Source organism: Somniosus microcephalus, chromosome 13 (assembly GCF_052327205.1).
Source record: "Somniosus microcephalus isolate GS21.2 chromosome 13, FLI_Smic_1.0, whole genome shotgun sequence".
Taxonomy (NCBI): domain Eukaryota; kingdom Metazoa; phylum Chordata; class Chondrichthyes; order Squaliformes; family Somniosidae; genus Somniosus; species Somniosus microcephalus.
In genome coordinates, this window is record NC_140999.1 from 160,908,433 (window position 1) to 160,924,541 (window position 16,109).

Here is a 16,109-nt window from a genome sequence, read left to right on the forward strand (position 1 = left end):
TGGCCAGGGACCATCAATATTTTCATTATAGTAACCAGATCTCAATAAAAAGGATCGTTCAATGGTCAATACATAAAAATAAAAACCCCGATTTTAAACCCCTGTGCCCAATGAGAATGGGGCCTGCGTGGGTTAAAAAATTGCAGAGTGGCACTCATCAGATCCACGCTGTACACACGACATTTTAACAGGTGCGTTTCGGGTAGCGTGCGAGGCCCTCACCTCAGACAGGTGCGAGTTTCATTGAGATTCAAAGGTAGGGGTTTAACGACGTCAATCAGGCGCCAACGCTATTTTAACTTTGCATCGTGAGGTTAGTGCCTGCTGCCGGCCTTGCCAAGGAAATCCAGTGCCATGGGCAACAGGCCCAGAAGAGGGTCAATTAATTTAAAAGCTAGTGCACAAGTACAAAAAGTAATCAAAAAGGCTAATGAAATGTAGGCCTTTATCTCAAAGGGGTGGAATTCAAAAGTAAGGATGTGATGTTTCAGTTGTAGCCATGTTTAGACCCCATCTGGACGACCATGTTGAGTTTTGCACATCGTACCTCAGGAAAGATACGATAGCAAAATACTGCGGATGCTGGAAATCCGAAATAACAACAGAAAACGCTGGAAAAACTCAGCAGGCCAGGCAACATCCGTGGAGAGAAACAAAGTCAACGTTTCAGGTCGAAACCCTTCTTCAGAACTGAGAAAAAAAAGGCAGGAAATGAAACAGATTAAAAGGCAGTTTGGGGGCTGGGAAATGGGGGAGGGGATGAAAGAAGAGACATTAAGAGATATTCAAGGTGATACAAGATGGTAATAGGACAGGTAAAGAAACAAACAATGGCTCTAGATGAAGTTGAATTCCATATTCAATTAGAGGGTGAGAAGGTTGGATCTCAAACAAGCGTGCTAAGCTTGAATAAAGGAGACTATGAAGGTATGAGAGCGGAATTGAGTAGAGTGGATTGGGAAAATAGATTAAAGGGTAAGACGATACATGATCAGTGGTGTACATTTAAGCAGTTATTTTACAACTTCCAAAAAATATATATTCCACTGAGAAGAAAAGGGTGTAAAAGAAAAGACAGCCATCCGTGGCTAAGTAAAGAAATTAAGGATAGTATTCGACTAAAAACAAGGGCATATAAGGTAGCCAAATCTAGTGGGAGGATAGAGGATTGGGAAAACTTTAAAAGACAGCAAAAAATAACAAAAAGATTGATTAAGAAAGGGAAGATAGATTATGAAAGTAAATTAGCAAAAAATATAAAAACAGATAGTAAGAGTTTTTATAGTTATATAAAAAGAAAAAGGGTGGCTAAAGTAAATGTTGGTCCCTTAGAGGATGAGACCGGGAAATTAATGGTGGGAAATATGGAGATGGCAAAAACACTGAATGAATATTTTACATCAGTCTTTACAGTAGAAGACACTAAGAACATCCCAACACTGGACAAAGAGGGGGCTAAAGGGGGGGGAGGAGCTAAACACGATCAAAATCACTAAGGAAGTGGTACTCGGTAAAATAATGGGACTCAAGGCGGATAAATCACCTGGACCTGATGGCTTACATCCTAGGGTCTTGAGGGAAGTGGCGGTAGGGATTGTGGATGCATTGGTTATAATTTTCCAAAACTCCCTGGACTCGGCAAAGGTCCCGGCAGACTGGAAAACTGCTAATGTAACACCCTTATTTAAAAAGGGCAGTAGACAGAAGGCTGGAAACTATAGACCGGTTAGCCTAACATCTGTGGTAGGTAAAATTTTGGAGTCCATTATTTGGATAATCATAATTTAATAGGACAAAGTCAGCATTGTTTTATGAAGGGGAAGTCACGTTTGACAAATTTGCTGGAGTTCTTTGAGGAAGTAACATATAGGGGGGATAAAGGAGAACCAGTGGACGTAGTGTATTTAGACTTCCAAAAGGCATTTGACAAGGTGCCACACAAAAGATTATTGCTTAAGATAAAAAATCACGGGATTGGGGGTAATATTCTGGCATGGATAGAGGATTGGCTATCTAACAGAAGGCAGAGAGTTGGGATAAATGGTTCATTCTCAGACTGGCAATCAGTAACTAGTGGTGTTCCGCAGGGGTCAGTGCTGGGTCCCCAACTCTTTACAATCTATATTAACGATTTGGAGGAGGGGACAGAGTGTAACATATCAAAGTTTGCAGATGATACTAAGATGGGAGGGAAAGTAGTGAGTGAGGAGGACATAAAAAACCTGCAAGGGGACATAGACAGGCTAAGTAAGTGGGCAGAGATTTGGCAGATGGAATACAATACTGGAAAGTGTGAGGTTATGCACTTTGGCAGGAAAAATCGTAGAGCAAGTTATTATCTTAATGGCAAGAAACTGGAAAGTACTGAAGTACAAAGGGATCTGGGGGTCCTGGTGCACGAAACTCAAAAGGTTAGTATGCAGGTGCAGCAACTGATTAAGAAAGCCAATGGAATGTTGGCTTTTATTGCTAGGGGGATAGAATATAAAAATAGGGAGGTATTGCTTCAGTTGTACAAGGTATTGGTGAGACCGCACCTGGAATACTGCGTACAGTTTTGGTGTCCATACTTAAGAAAGGACATACTTGCTCTCGAGTCAGTACAAAGAAGGTTCACTCGGTTAATCCCGGGGATGAGGGGATGGACATATGAGGAGAGGTTGAGTAGATTGGGACTCTACTCATTGGAGTTCAGAAGAATGAGAGGCGATCTTATTGAAACATATAAGATTGTGAAGGGGTTGGATCGGGTGGATGCGGGGAAGATGTTCCCGATGATGGGTGAAACTAGAACTAGGGGGCATAGTCTTAGAATAAGGGACTGCTCTTTCAAAACTGAGATGAGGAGGAACTACTTCACTCAGAGGGTGGTAGGTCCATGGAATATGCTGCCCCAAAAAGCTGTAGAAGCTACATCATTACATAAATTTAAAACAGAAATAGACAGTTTCCTAGAAGTAAAGGGAATTAAGGGTTACGGGGAGCGGGCAGGAATTTGGACATGAGTCTAGGTTCGGATCGGTCATGGCCCTGTGGGTAGCGGAGCGGGCCCAGGGGCCGTGTAGCCTGATCCTGCTCCTATTTCGTGTGTCTAATTCGGTTAGATTCAGGAGATGGTTCTGTGATAGTAGATTGGCGGTTAGGATCAGATCAGCCATGATCTTATTGAATGGCGGAGCAGGCTCGAGGGGCCGATTGGCCTACTCCTGCTCCTATTTCTTATGTTCTTATGTTAAGTGTGAAATGCGCTGGCAGAGTGAAAGACAGCTGCCATGTGGGAGAAAGAGAAAAAAAGGGAGAGGAAAAAAAGGAAATCTATATATGATAGGGGCCGAGGTTATGATCTGAAATTGTTGAACTCGATATAGAGTCCGGAAGGCTGTAAAGTGCCTAATCGGAAGATGAGGTGCTGTTCCTCAAGCTTACGCTGAGCTTCCGTGGAACAATGCAAGAGGCTGCAGACGGTGAGGTCTGAGTGGGAATGGAGCGGTGAATTGAAATGACAGGCGACCCGAAGCTCGGGGTCACCCTTACGGACTGAACGGAGGTATTCCGCAAAGCGGTCACCCAATCTGTGTTTGGTCTCCCCAATGTAGAGGAGACTACATTGTGAGCAGCGAATACAGTATACTGTACTAGATTGCAAGAAGTACAAGTAAATCGCTGTTTCACCTGGAAGGGGTGTTTGGGGCCCTGGACAGTGGGAAAGGGGGGAGGTATATGGGCAGGTGTTGCATCTCCTGCGCTTGCACGGGAAGGTGCCGGGCAAAGGGGAAAGGGTGTTGGGGGTGATAAGAGGAGTGGACTAGGGTGACTCGGAGGGAGCGGTCCCTACGGAATGCTGAAAGGGGAGGGGAGGGGCAGATGCGTTTGGTGGTGGGATCACGTTGGAGGTGGCGGAAATGGCGGAGGATGATCTGTTGAATGTGGAGGCTGGTGGGGTGAAAGGTGAGGACAAGGGGAACCCTATCGTGGTTCCGGGAGGGAGGGGTAGGGGTGAGGGCAGAAGTGCGGGAGATAGAACGGACACGGTCGAGGGTCGTGTCAACCACGGTAGAGGGGAATCCTCGGTTGAGGAAAAAGGAAGATGTGTCGGAAGCACTGGTGTGGAAGGTGGCATCGTCGGAGCAGATGCGGCGGAAACGGAGAAACTGGGAGAATGGAATAGAGTCCTTACAGGAAGCGGGGTGGGAGGAAGTGTAGTCCAGGTAGCTGTGGGAGTCAGTGGGCTTGTAGTGAATGTTGGTCAGTAACCTATCCCCAGAGATGGAGATGGAGAAGTCGAGGAAGGGAAGGGTCGGAGATGGACCATGTGAAGGTGAGGGAAGGGTGGAAATTGGAGGCAAAGTGAAGGAAATTGTCTAGTTCAGGGCAAGAGTAGGAAATGGCACCGATACAGTCATCAATGTACCGGAAAAAGAGGTGAGGGAGGGGACCCGAGTAGGACTGGAACAAAGAGTGTTCCACATATCCCACGAAAAGGCAGGCATAGCTAGGACCCATGCGGGTACCCATAGCAACACCTTTAATTTGGAGGAAATGAGTGGAGTCAAAGGAGAAGTTGTTCAATGTGAGAACAAGTTCAACCAGGCAGAGGAGGGTGGTGGTGGATGGGGACTGGTCGGGCCTCTGTTTAAGGAAGAAGTGGAGCGCCCTCAGGCCACCCTGGTGGGGGATGGAGGTGTAGAGGGATTGTACGTCCATGGTGAAAAGGAGGCGGTTGGGGCCGGGAAACTGGAAACTGTTAAAGTGGCGGAGGGTGTCAGAAGAGTCGCGGATGTAGGTGGGAAGAGACTGGACAAGGGGAGAAAAGATAGAGTCGAGATAGGAAGAGATAAGCTCGGTGGGGCAAGAACAGGCTGAAACGATGGGTCTACCAGGGCAGTCCTGTTTGTGGATCTTGGGAAGGAGGTAGATGCAGGCTGTGCGGGGTTGGGGAACTATGAGGTTGGTGGCTGTGAGGGGAAGATCTCCGGAGGAGATGAGGTCAGTAACAGTCTTGGAAACGGTGGTTTGATGTTCGGTAGTGGGGTCATGGTCCAGGTGGAGGTAGGAGGTGGTGTCGGAGAGTTGGCGTTCAGCTTCCACTAGGTAGAGGTCGGTTCGCCAAACAACAACAGCACCACCCTTGTCAGCAGGTTTAATGATAATGTCGGGGTTGGATCTGAGAGAATGGCGTGCTGCAAGTTCAGAGGGAGGTAGGTTGGAGTGAGTGAGGGGAGCAGAGAAATGGAGACGGCCGATGTCACGGCGGCAGTTAGCAATGAAAAGATCTAGAGAAGGTAAGAGGCCAGAGGGAGGGGGTCCAGGTAGAACGAGAATTCTGAAAGCGGGAGAAAAGGTCAGCCTCAGGAAAGATATAGGCCTAGAAATTGAGTGCCCTTAGCGCCGATTTTGCAGCGCTAGAGGGCCTAGCGCTGCATTTGGCGCCGGCGCCGAAATTGCCTGGGGCCCTTACGCCGCGGTAGACCGGTAGCGCTGCGCCGGCACCGATGACGTCATCGGTGTGCGCAGCGTCCCGGTTGCCATGCCGACGGGCCCCAGCGCCGAAATTCAGTTGCGGCCGCCTCGCCCGTGACAGCCGCAACTAAGACTCTGGCAACAGAGTCTTACGAGTCTTTGCGCCGGCGCATTAAAGGCCCCGCGGCGGCCGGCCGCTTTCCCGCCGGCCGCCTGGCCGCAGCTCCCTCCCCGGACTTCCCCCCCCCCCCCGGAACAGAAGCAAGCCCGGCACTTGTCCGAGGTGCCGGGCTCATTTTTTAAAAGATTTTCGCGGGCCGCGATCGGGTGCAGGCAGCTCCTCCTTAAGGGAAGGAGGAGGCCTGCACTTCCCGAGCCTGCCGCACTGCATCGGGTGCCGCAGCGCCGGAATTGCGGCGCGAAACGGCAGTTAGCGCCGATTTACCGCCGCAAAGACCCTTCAGTAGCGCCGGCAGCCGTTTGGGCGCGGCCCTGCTGAATTTTTGGCGCGCGCAGGGGGACTTAGCGCCGGCACTAACTTCCGGCGCTAAAGCCCTGGCTAAGCCAAAACTCAATTTCTAGGCCATATTGGTCTTGGAGTGGGTACAGTGCAAATTCGCCAGAATTATACCAGGCTTAAATTATAAGGACAGGTTGCATAAACATGGCTTGTATTCCCTTGAGTTTAGAAGGTTGAAGGGGTGATCTAAATAATAAGTTTCGATAGGGTAGACACAGAGAAACTACCTCTGGTGGGGGAATCCAGAACAAGGGGACATAATCTTAAAATTATAGTTAGACCAATCAGGAGTAAGTGGAGATGTGTAGGACTTGTGCATAGAGCGCAAGGGGAGAGGTGGAGAAAATGTAAGATGGAACGAGGATGGGGAAGTGATGAATATAAAAGGAAGTGCATGTAATGTGAAGTGAGGAAGGAGTGGTGGGAGGTGTTGGTGGTTGTGCAAGTGGCAGTATATGAGAAGAGAATGCTGTTAGTGTGTGGTGTGAAGAGAGCAAAGGAAGAGGTGAGCGGGCTTAAAATGAGAAAGGAGGTGTTGCAGTGTGCCCTTGTGATTGTATGCTGAAGCCAGTGATGGAGGGGAGGGAATTGTTGACAGTGATGGGGGAGGGGGTGACAAGATTGTTGTCAGGTACTGTTGAGAGAGGCGGAGATGTGAAGAGCCGTACTCAACCTTCCTGCTCTTGTGAGGTCATTGTACCTCTTTCTGCATTAAACCTAGATCCTGGGGGTGATGATGCCGGCACTGACCCTTTCAGTCACCTCTGTCCAGGCCAGTTACATTGTGGCCAGACTCTTGCAGCGTCTGGGGAACAGTTTCTCCCTCCTTGCCTGCACTTCCTCCATTAGGACCTCTAGGGAGGTATTTGAAAAGTGGGGGGTAGCACTTTAACTCATACGTCTTGTCAAAAAATACAATTCATTTGCTTTACAGAAGCACTAACATTTTTAGGAGGTGCACAAGTGTCTTTTTTCCATTTGGTTTGCGGCTATGGTGTGTTGCCTGAATTCAAACTGAAAGCCAATAATTTATTAAATATTGCTCTACGAGATGACAACATGTAATCTCTGATAACAAAATCAAAAGTGTCTACCTTCCTCTTTTTGAGATGGAAAGTAGAGGAAGAAGGCCGAGAGCTATGATTTTGATGATGTGCACTTTGTTCGGGAAGGTTCACTGGGCTCCTGGAGAAGCATGCAGTCTTGGTCATTCAGCGAAGCAACAGTATAACAGCAGGACGTCTGCTTTGTTCTGACGTACACACACATTCCAGCAGGGGTCAGCTGGCGGCAATCAGAAGTCGGATCCCCGGCTGATTGTTCCTGTCTTTAGCCCAGAAACACTGGGGTGAGCTGTAGCACCCTCACTGCTACATTGATTGAGACTGACTAACTCATCCCAGACCTGGGATCAAACCTGAGACTACCCGGTCGGTACAGTTCAGTATCACATCACACCAGCATTTACCCATTAAACGGCTATTACAACTTAACTTTGCTTTACAATTAACCAGGTTTTGCATACCTGAGATTGAAAAGTTACTGTTATCCGTCTCACTTTTGCGGACTAGGTAGGTTCCGTTTTGATTTTCTGCAGACAGAAGCAATTTCTCTGTGTCGACTCTTGACATACTTCCAAAATACCACCTGATTAAAAAAAAGTCAGATTTTTACTATGTACTAGCAGATTCCCTATGACAGCACGGTGGCATAGTGGTTAGCACTGTTGCCTCACAGCGCCAGGGACCCGGGTTCGAATCCGGCCTCGGGTGACTGTGTGGAGTTTGCACATTCTCCCCGTGTTTGCGTGGGTTTTCTCCGGGTGCTCCGGTTTCCTCCCACAGTCCAAAGATGTGTGGGGTTAGGTTGATTGGCCATGATAAAAATTGACCCTTAGTGTTAGGGGGATTAAATACGTGGGGTTACGGGGATAGGGTGGGATATGTGTTGGTGTAGGGGTTACGGGGATCGGGTGGGATATGTGTCGGTGCAGGCTCGATGGGCCGAAATGGCCTCTATCTGTACTGTGAGGTTTCTGTGATTTCTGTGATTGTTCATGGTGAGTCAGAGAATATGCTAATTTACAATAATAAAGGTGTTGGCCTAGAAATTGGGTATAGCCTCGCTTGAGGCGTTAGAACTGGCGGAGCGCTAAGTTTATAGCCAGACGAAAGTTATCGCTGCCTGGCGAGATATTCGGTTGCATCGCCCCCAAAGGGGACTGAGGCGCTAATTCAGACGTTGCACGGTGCTCTTAAGGCGCAAAAGTTCAGGCGCTACTCAATATCGACGCGGACGGGCGCAGCGCAGGTGATCTCAATTACGGGAAACCACGAGACCTCCAGGCGCCGGCCGGCTCTTAAAGGGGTGGGTCAGCTAGCCTGAGCTTCAACACCCAACGCCCTGTAGGCCTCAGATTTGGCGCTCGCCCTTGTCTGGCGGTACAAACTTGTTCAGCATGGAGAAGGTTAGACAGAGAGCAGAGCGCTTCAGCACTGAGGCTCTGGACCAGTTGGTGGCTGCAGTTGAACGCCATCGAGAGGTCCTGTATCCGGATAATGGCAAGAGGCCGAATCAGAAGGCTTACCGACAATCTTGGAGGGAGGTTGCTGTGAGGGTCAACTCCAGCAACATGGCGACCAGGACCCCTGTTCCGTGCAGGAAGAAATTCAACGACCTCACACGGATCGTTAGGGTGAGTGATGGTTTAGCAATCTTCTGATTCCCTCCATCTGCAGCTGACTTCGGGCACCCTGCTGCAATGATGCCCCAATGGCCATCTGTCAGCATGCACCCATGGCCCTTTCTGGGCACACACATGGACAGATGTCTCAAGGCCTCATGTAAGGGCTCTTGCACCATGGGGGGCATGCGATGATCTCTCAAGGCATCATGTTACAGAACTTCCCCTTCTTTCCCCTGCAGTCTAAGCTGGCGATGATCCGAAAGGAGCAGCGTCGAACCGGTGGCGGACCTCCACAAGTGGTCACTCTCACGGATCTGGAGGAGAGAGTGCACCAGATACTTGGAGGACGTCTATCTGGTCCTGTGACCACTGCATCTGCCGACCCCATTACCGACAGCGAGGGTAAGACACTCACCTTTTTCACCTGTTGCCTTCCACTTGGTCCCCCCGCCAGCATGCATCCTCAGTGTGCAGCCATGTCAGAGCCTTGCCGCAATCTGGCATGCCTTTCAGCAAAGCTGTCCTTTTGCTAAAGCCACTCTTCCACCTCCCACTTTCAGATGAAGCAGCACCAACTCGGGCTCAACGCGCTGAAGCTGCCAGTGCCAGTGCCACCGGAGGCGAGGACCAGGAGGAATCCGGACCAGCCGTTGCAGAATCCGGGGAGCTGACACAGCTGCAGACTGGGGATAGTAGTCCCCTGGAGGGGAGGGGGGGGGTGCTCTGAGGATGAACCAGTTGCCAGACCAAGTGGCATGCAGCAACACACAGGGGATAGGCAAGTTCGGCCACCGTCTCCCCGGAGGGCAAGGCAGGTCGTGATGACTGCTGCACAGAGTGCAGATGAGGTGCGTCACCTGGCTGAGATGAGCAAACAGGCCCGGGTCAGACACACGGAGCTGATGGCTGCAGTCGAGAAGATGCCTGAGTCAATAGATTCATTGGCTAAGAGTATGTTGGACTTCGGGGCAACAATGGAGAGGACTCTCCAGGTCTTCGGGGCAACAATGGACAGGTCTATCCAGGGCTTCGGGGCAACAATGGACAGGACTATCCAGGGCTTCGGCCCAACAATGGAGAGGACTGTCCACGGCTTTGAGTCGGCTATGGAAAGGACTGTTCAGGGCTTCGGACAATCCCTGGAAAGGTCTGTGCAGGGCTTGTCCGAGGCAGTGGAGCAGTCGGCACCTGCCTTGTCCGAAGCAATGGGAAGAGCTGTCCAGGCCTTCTCCGAAGCACTGGCACCTGGCACACAGGTCCTCACTGTTGCCATGCAGTCACTTGCTGGGCTCCTCCACAGCCAGATTGACGCAACGCGATCTCTCACTGTAGCCACCCTCTCTGCATCAGTTAGGATCACCCCGGGCCCTTCCAGTCCCATACAAGGCCAGGAATCAGTGGAGCATGCGATTGTGGCGGATGAGCCAAGCCGCTCCCCTCAGATAGCCAGTGTGTCGTCCGACCATGGTGCAGGTGTCCTCTCTCGGCAGGAGACCACTGCACATGCCAGCGCTGGGACACCTGCATTGCAGCTGCCACCACCTGCAGGCCACACTGCTTCCAGCCATGGTCACATCAAGCATCCTGCGTCCGCACCCTCCAAGCCCAGAGGTCGGCCAGGCCGCCCCTCAGGGGCTTCTGCGCTTCCAGACAGTCAGCAGGCGTCCCCCAGCCTTGAGGCCGCCACTGGGGTCCAATTACGTAGGAGCAGCAGGGAGGGAAGGGGCCAGGCGCGAAAGAGAAGTCATTCTCCCTCAAGGGGCCAGTTGTAGAGGGAGGTGCTGAGACGTTTGTTTGTCCAAATTCAAGGACACCCTCACCTGTTGTTATATTTGCAGAAGGTTTGTTGAGTTTTGCGGCTTGGCCGAACAGTTCACAGTTATTTTGAAAGTTATGGTTTCTGTTGACATTACGTTGTTTAGCTGTAATGAAAGACTTTTGTGCCAATAAACAGAAGTTTCAATGTGGCATGGTGCATGTGACTAGTTTCAGTGATGCTGGCATTCAGAGGCCGTCAAACATCCAAAGTGCGCATGAGTTAAGACTCTCATCATTCTGCCACAGGGGTCTCGACACGAGTCCAGATGAGCCTCTGACGTATGGCCCTTCCACTTTCAGCAGCCCTTCCATCTTCCTCCTCCTCCTCCTGCTCTTCCTCCTCCTCCTCCGCCTGCTCTTCCTCCTCCTCCTCCACCTGCTCTTCCTCCTCTGCCTCCTCCTCCCCCTCTTCCTCCTCCTCCTCCTGCTCTTCCTCCTGCTCCTCCGCCTGCTCTTCCTCCTCCGCCTGCTCCTCCTCCTCCTCCGCCTGCTCCTCCTCCTCCTCCTCCTCCGCCTGCTCTTCCTCCTCCGCCTGCTCTTCCTCCTCCTCCTCCTCATACTCCTCCTCCTCCGCTGGTCGTTGAGGGACAGCTGGAATTGGCTGGGTGCGTCGATTCGCCAAGTTGTGGAGCATGCAGCAGACGACGACGATGTGTCCCACTTGCTGCGGCGAGTACTGCAGGGATCCCCCCGAATCTTCCAGACATTAGAAATGCTTTTTGACAACACCAATAGTGTGCTGTTTACTGTGCCTGGTCGCCTGATGGCCGCTGCTGATCAGCTCTTCTGCTGGGGTGTCGGCCACACGGAGTGTTGTCATCAGCCATGGCCAGAGAGGATAGCCCTTGTCCCCAGTAAGCCAGCCTCGTCTTCGAGGCAGCCCCTCAAAAAGGTAACAAACTGAGGTCAACCGCAGGATGAAGGCATCGTGGCTGCACCCTGGGAAATGCGCGGTGACTGCCATGATGATTTGGCGGTGGTCACAGACCAGCTGCATGTTGAGGGAGTGGAACCCCTTGCAGTTGCGGAAGTCCTAAGGATGATGGCATGGCGCCCTCAAAGCCACGTGTGTGCTGTCACTCACCCCCTGCACCATGGGGAAGTCCGCAATAGAAGCGACACCCTGCGCGCCCCCCGCCTGCTTGTGCAGGGTCCGAGGGAAGGTAATGAATTGACGCCTTCGCCTATAAAGGGCATCTGTAACTTGCCGGATGCAACAGTGGACTGCAACCTGAGCGACAGTCACAATGTCCCCAATGGCTGACTGAAAGGATCCGTTGGCATAAAAATGGAGGCCATCAGTCAGTTTAGCCATCACGGACAGAGAGGTTCTGCAGCGTTCACGCGGCTGCAGATCCTGACCAAGCAGGTGGCACAGATCAGTAACAATGTCCCTCCAGAATCGGAGCCTTCCCAAACACTGCTCCACCGACATGTCAAGGCTTGTCACCTGCTGCCTAAAGACCCTCGCAGCTTCCCGTCGGATTGGCCGACCTCCATTGCCCCTCCTCCTTCTGGCCAATCCCGGCCCTCTCTCCCGCCGTCTCTCTGCCCCTTCACAGTGTTGGGTGATGAGGCCGTCACCCTCCAAACAAGCTCTCATTCCGATGCCAGTTGGTCAAAAGGCTTTTAGGTGTAGTGCTGCAAGTGCTTCGGACAGGTTTGAAGGACCCAAGTACTGTAAAGCTAAATTCCCAGAACTCCGCTCCACATTAGCTCGCCAACTCTCTCTAGCAACGATCGCAATGAGCAGGCCAAGTGGCAGAAGATTCTGCACTAGAGCTGTCCCCTTTAAATAGCACCGCCCTACTCGGAGAAGGGCCTGTTAGCCCTCCCTCGAACTGTCACTAATAGCGCTGGGCGCTAAGGCTCCGGGCGCCACCCAATATGCGCTCAGGCGCTCCTAGAAGGCGTTGCACACTGAAATAACATCATGAACTGCTTGCGCTCGCGGGCGCGCGCAAACACTTAGCGCAGGCGCTAAATGTATAGTCAATATCTGAGTTGTCGCTATCTTCATAGCGTCCGCCCCAACATAGGGCATCGCCCCAATTCTAGGTCTCTTTAGGCGCTCAGCGCCGGCGCTACCAACCCAATTTCTAGGCCGTTATGTCTTAATAAATCAAATCCTGTTCTGTAAAATCAACAGTGTGATGGGGAAAGTTTTATCACATTCATAGAGAGTGTGCTATATAATATATAAATACACACATGCATATATAAAGCAACAAAATGTTATTGAAATATTGGCAACTTCATGAACAATGTGATATCTGGGTATGCTAGGATCACGGGACACCAAGCATCATTATTCCTGATGACAATTGCCATTGAATAATAGAAAGTTACAGCACAGAAACAGGCCATATCTCTCAGCAAGTCTGTGCTGATGTTTTTTCTCCATGTAAATCATCTAATCTAACCCTATACTCTTGCTTGCTCCCCTTTTCCTTTTATATTCCTCTTTTACAAGCAACTCCACTGTCATTGTTTTAAAACTGCATTGTTTAAACCAAATATGTCAGTGCTGAGAAACATTCCCGTACTTGGCACCAAAAGTATCAAATTGTGGGCAGTTTTGCATTGTGGACTCCCACAAACTAGAGACGACGACGACGACAACAACAACTTGCATTTATATAGCGCCTTTAATGTTGTAAAACGATCCCAAGGCGCTTCACAGGAGAGTTATCAGACAAAGTTCCGAATAACCAAGCAGATAACTTCATCACTAATGGTGGGACACTGGGCCATACAGACTAGGAGGATACCAGGCTATTTCCCTATGCTGGATCAGTTCACTGACCTCAACCAGGGTGACAGTGATGGTGCCATAATTGGCTTGGTGAAAAGAATGGGCACTTGGCATAGTACCAGAGGATCATTGGTCCCTATGGAAACATATCACAGCATGAGTCTTAGTGAAGAGGGCAAAGGGGAAAATTCAGGGACAAAAACTGAAGGGGAAAGAATGATGCTTGAACCGGCAAAAAAAATACCTGATTGTGGCGAAGATAAGGCAGCATGAGAAATGGTGACATCTCTCTTCATCGTATGAATTGAATTAAAAATGAATAAACCAAGCTAAACAGTTATAGGGCAAAGTACTTTTAGCGCCCCGACGACCGAAATCGAGTGCTAGCGCCCCAAGAGGGAAGCGGGGCGCCACTGGAAGCGCCCCGCCTCCCTCTTGGGGCGCTGCGAGGGAATATCGTGCCTCCAAGGGGCGGGGCCTTGCGCAGCGCAACCTGGGGCCCAGCTGAGCCCCCGGGGATCGGGAGTGCCGGCAAAAGAGCCCGGCACGCAAGAGAAGTGCTGGGCTCATGAAGCGCAGCCGGCACTCCGCGGGGGGGGGGGGCAGGGGGCAGGCAAGGATGCCGAGGATGGCAGCGGAGACAGGTGCTGGCAGGCGGCTAGCAACAAAAATGGCCGCCCCGGCCGCAGGCAGGCCCCCCTGACCCTGTCGGACAGAGTGTTCGGCGGTACGTCAGGGGGCGCGACCAAAGATCGCGGCCGGGGGGCTGCGCACGACGATGATGTCATCGCCGGGGGGCGCTAACAGCTAACCTCCCGCTGAATTTTGCAGGAGGCATTGGTGGCGCCGTGCCCGGGTGCTAACGGGAGGCGTAAAGCAACCAAATTTTTCCCCCATAATGTCTTAAAGCTGGAAAAGATACAGGTTCTTAGGAAACGTGTAATCTGGACAGGCCACACAGGATTGATTGGCACTCAGAATAGAATAAATTACATTTGAACAATATGGGGCAGAAATTCCAATCTTGCCCAATTTTACGGCATCGGCAGCGGGTGGAGGCGGAGCTGAGCGGCAGAGCGACTACAAGAGGCCCCAGAGGCTCAGGTAGGCCCCAGTGCGGCATCGGCAGCGGGTGGAGGTGGAGCTGAGCGGCAGAGCGACTACAAGAGGCCCCAGAGGCTCAGGTAGGCCCCAGTGCGGCATCGGCAGCGGGTGGAGGTGGAGCTGAGCGGCAGAGCGACTACAAGAGGCCCCAGAGGCTCAGGTAGGCCCCAGTGCGGCATCGGCAGCAGGTGGAGGCGGAGCTGAGCGGCAGAGCGACTACAAGAGGCCCCAGAGGCTCAGGTAGGCCCCAGTGCGGCATCGGCAGTGGGTGGAGGTGGAGCTGAGCGGCAGAGCGACTACAAGAGGCCCCAGAGGCTCAGGTAGGCCCCAGTGCGGCATCGGCAGCGGGTGGAGGCGGAGCTGAGTGGCAGAGCGACTACAAGAGGCCCCAGAGGCTCAGGTAGGCCCCAGTGCGGCATCGGCAGCGGGTGGAGGCGGAGCTGAGCGGCAGAGCGACTACAAGAGGCCCCAGAGGCTCAGGTAGGCCTCACCAATCTCCAATCTCAGGGAAGGAGAGAGGTAAAAAGTATTCAAGGTGTGACGTCACCACAAAGCGGGTAAGTGATTGGTTGGTAAGTATTTCTCCCTTTTTAAGCTTAAATCTCCTTGGTTTATAGTTTCTAAGGTGTGATATTCACCATCTAGAATCGAGGCAGAGGGTATTTAAGAATAATATTAGTAAATTTAATTAATTACATAGAATGGGAGATCAGGCGATGTGTTGCTGCTGCAATATGTGGGAGCTGGTGGACACCATTGATGCTCACGGTGATCACATTTGCAGTAAGTGTTGGCTGCTCGAGGAATTCCAGCTCCGTGTTGAAGAGCTGGAGACTGAGCTTCAAACACTGAGACACATCAGGGAGGGGGAGAGTTACCTGGACTCTGTGTATCAGGAGGTAGTCACACCAATTAGATTAATTAATTCAGATGTAGTCCGTGGCCAGGGTCAGGATGGTGTGACTAGAAGTGAGGCAGGTACGGGGATCCAGGAGGTAGTGTTGGAGGAGCCGCAGCCCTTGCACTTGTCCAACAGGTTCGAGGCTCTTACTCCCTGTGAGGATGGGAACAGGGACTGCGGGGAGGATGAGCAACCTGGCCACAGCACCGTGGAGCGGGGGGCCATTCAAGTGGAGGGAGTTAAAAGAAATGTTGTAGTGGTAGGGGATAGTATCGTTAGGGGGATAGATAGAGCTCTCTGCAGCCGAGAGCGAGAGTCCCGAAGGCTGTGTTGCCTGCCCGGTGCCAGGGTTAAGGACATCTCCTCTGGACTGGAGAGAAACTTGGAGGGGGAGGATCCAGTTGTCGTGGTCCATGTTGGTACCAATGACATAGATAGGACAAGGAAGGAGGTTCTGCTGAGGGAGTTTGAGCAGCTAGGGGCCAAATTAAAAAGCAGAACCACAAGGGTAATAATCTCTGGATTATTACCTGAGCCACGAGCGAATTTGGCTAGGACAAATAAAATTAGAGAGTTAAATGCGTGGCTCAAAGACTGGTGTGGGAGAAATGGGTTTTGCTTCCTGGGACACTGGCACCAGTACTGGGGCAGGAGGGAGCTGTTCCGTTGGGACGGGCTTCACTTGGCCAGTGCTGGGACTAGAGTCCTGGCAGATCATATAATTAGGGCTGTAGAGAGGGCTTTAAACTAACTAGTGGGGGGGAGGTTCCTAGAGAGCAAATAATACAAATGACAACAGAGAAGGTCATAGACTTAGGTAGCAGTGGGGAAATTAAAAACCAGAGCATGTCAGGAAGGGGCAGAA

The 16,109-nt window shown here is 51.4% G+C and overlaps 1 protein-coding gene across 1 annotated transcript in view; it reads right to left on the bottom strand.

The window, feature by feature from the left end:
• LOC147108725 (tyrosine-protein kinase Srms-like) overlaps positions 1-16,109 on the bottom strand; it is an 87,850-nt gene that overhangs the window by 40,662 nt on the left and 31,079 nt on the right. The window contains exon 2 of the mRNA XM_086005482.1: positions 7,506-7,627. Within this exon, the coding sequence (XP_085861608.1) occupies positions 7,506-7,627 (122 nt within the window). The remainder of the gene's footprint in view (positions 1-7,505; positions 7,628-16,109) is intronic.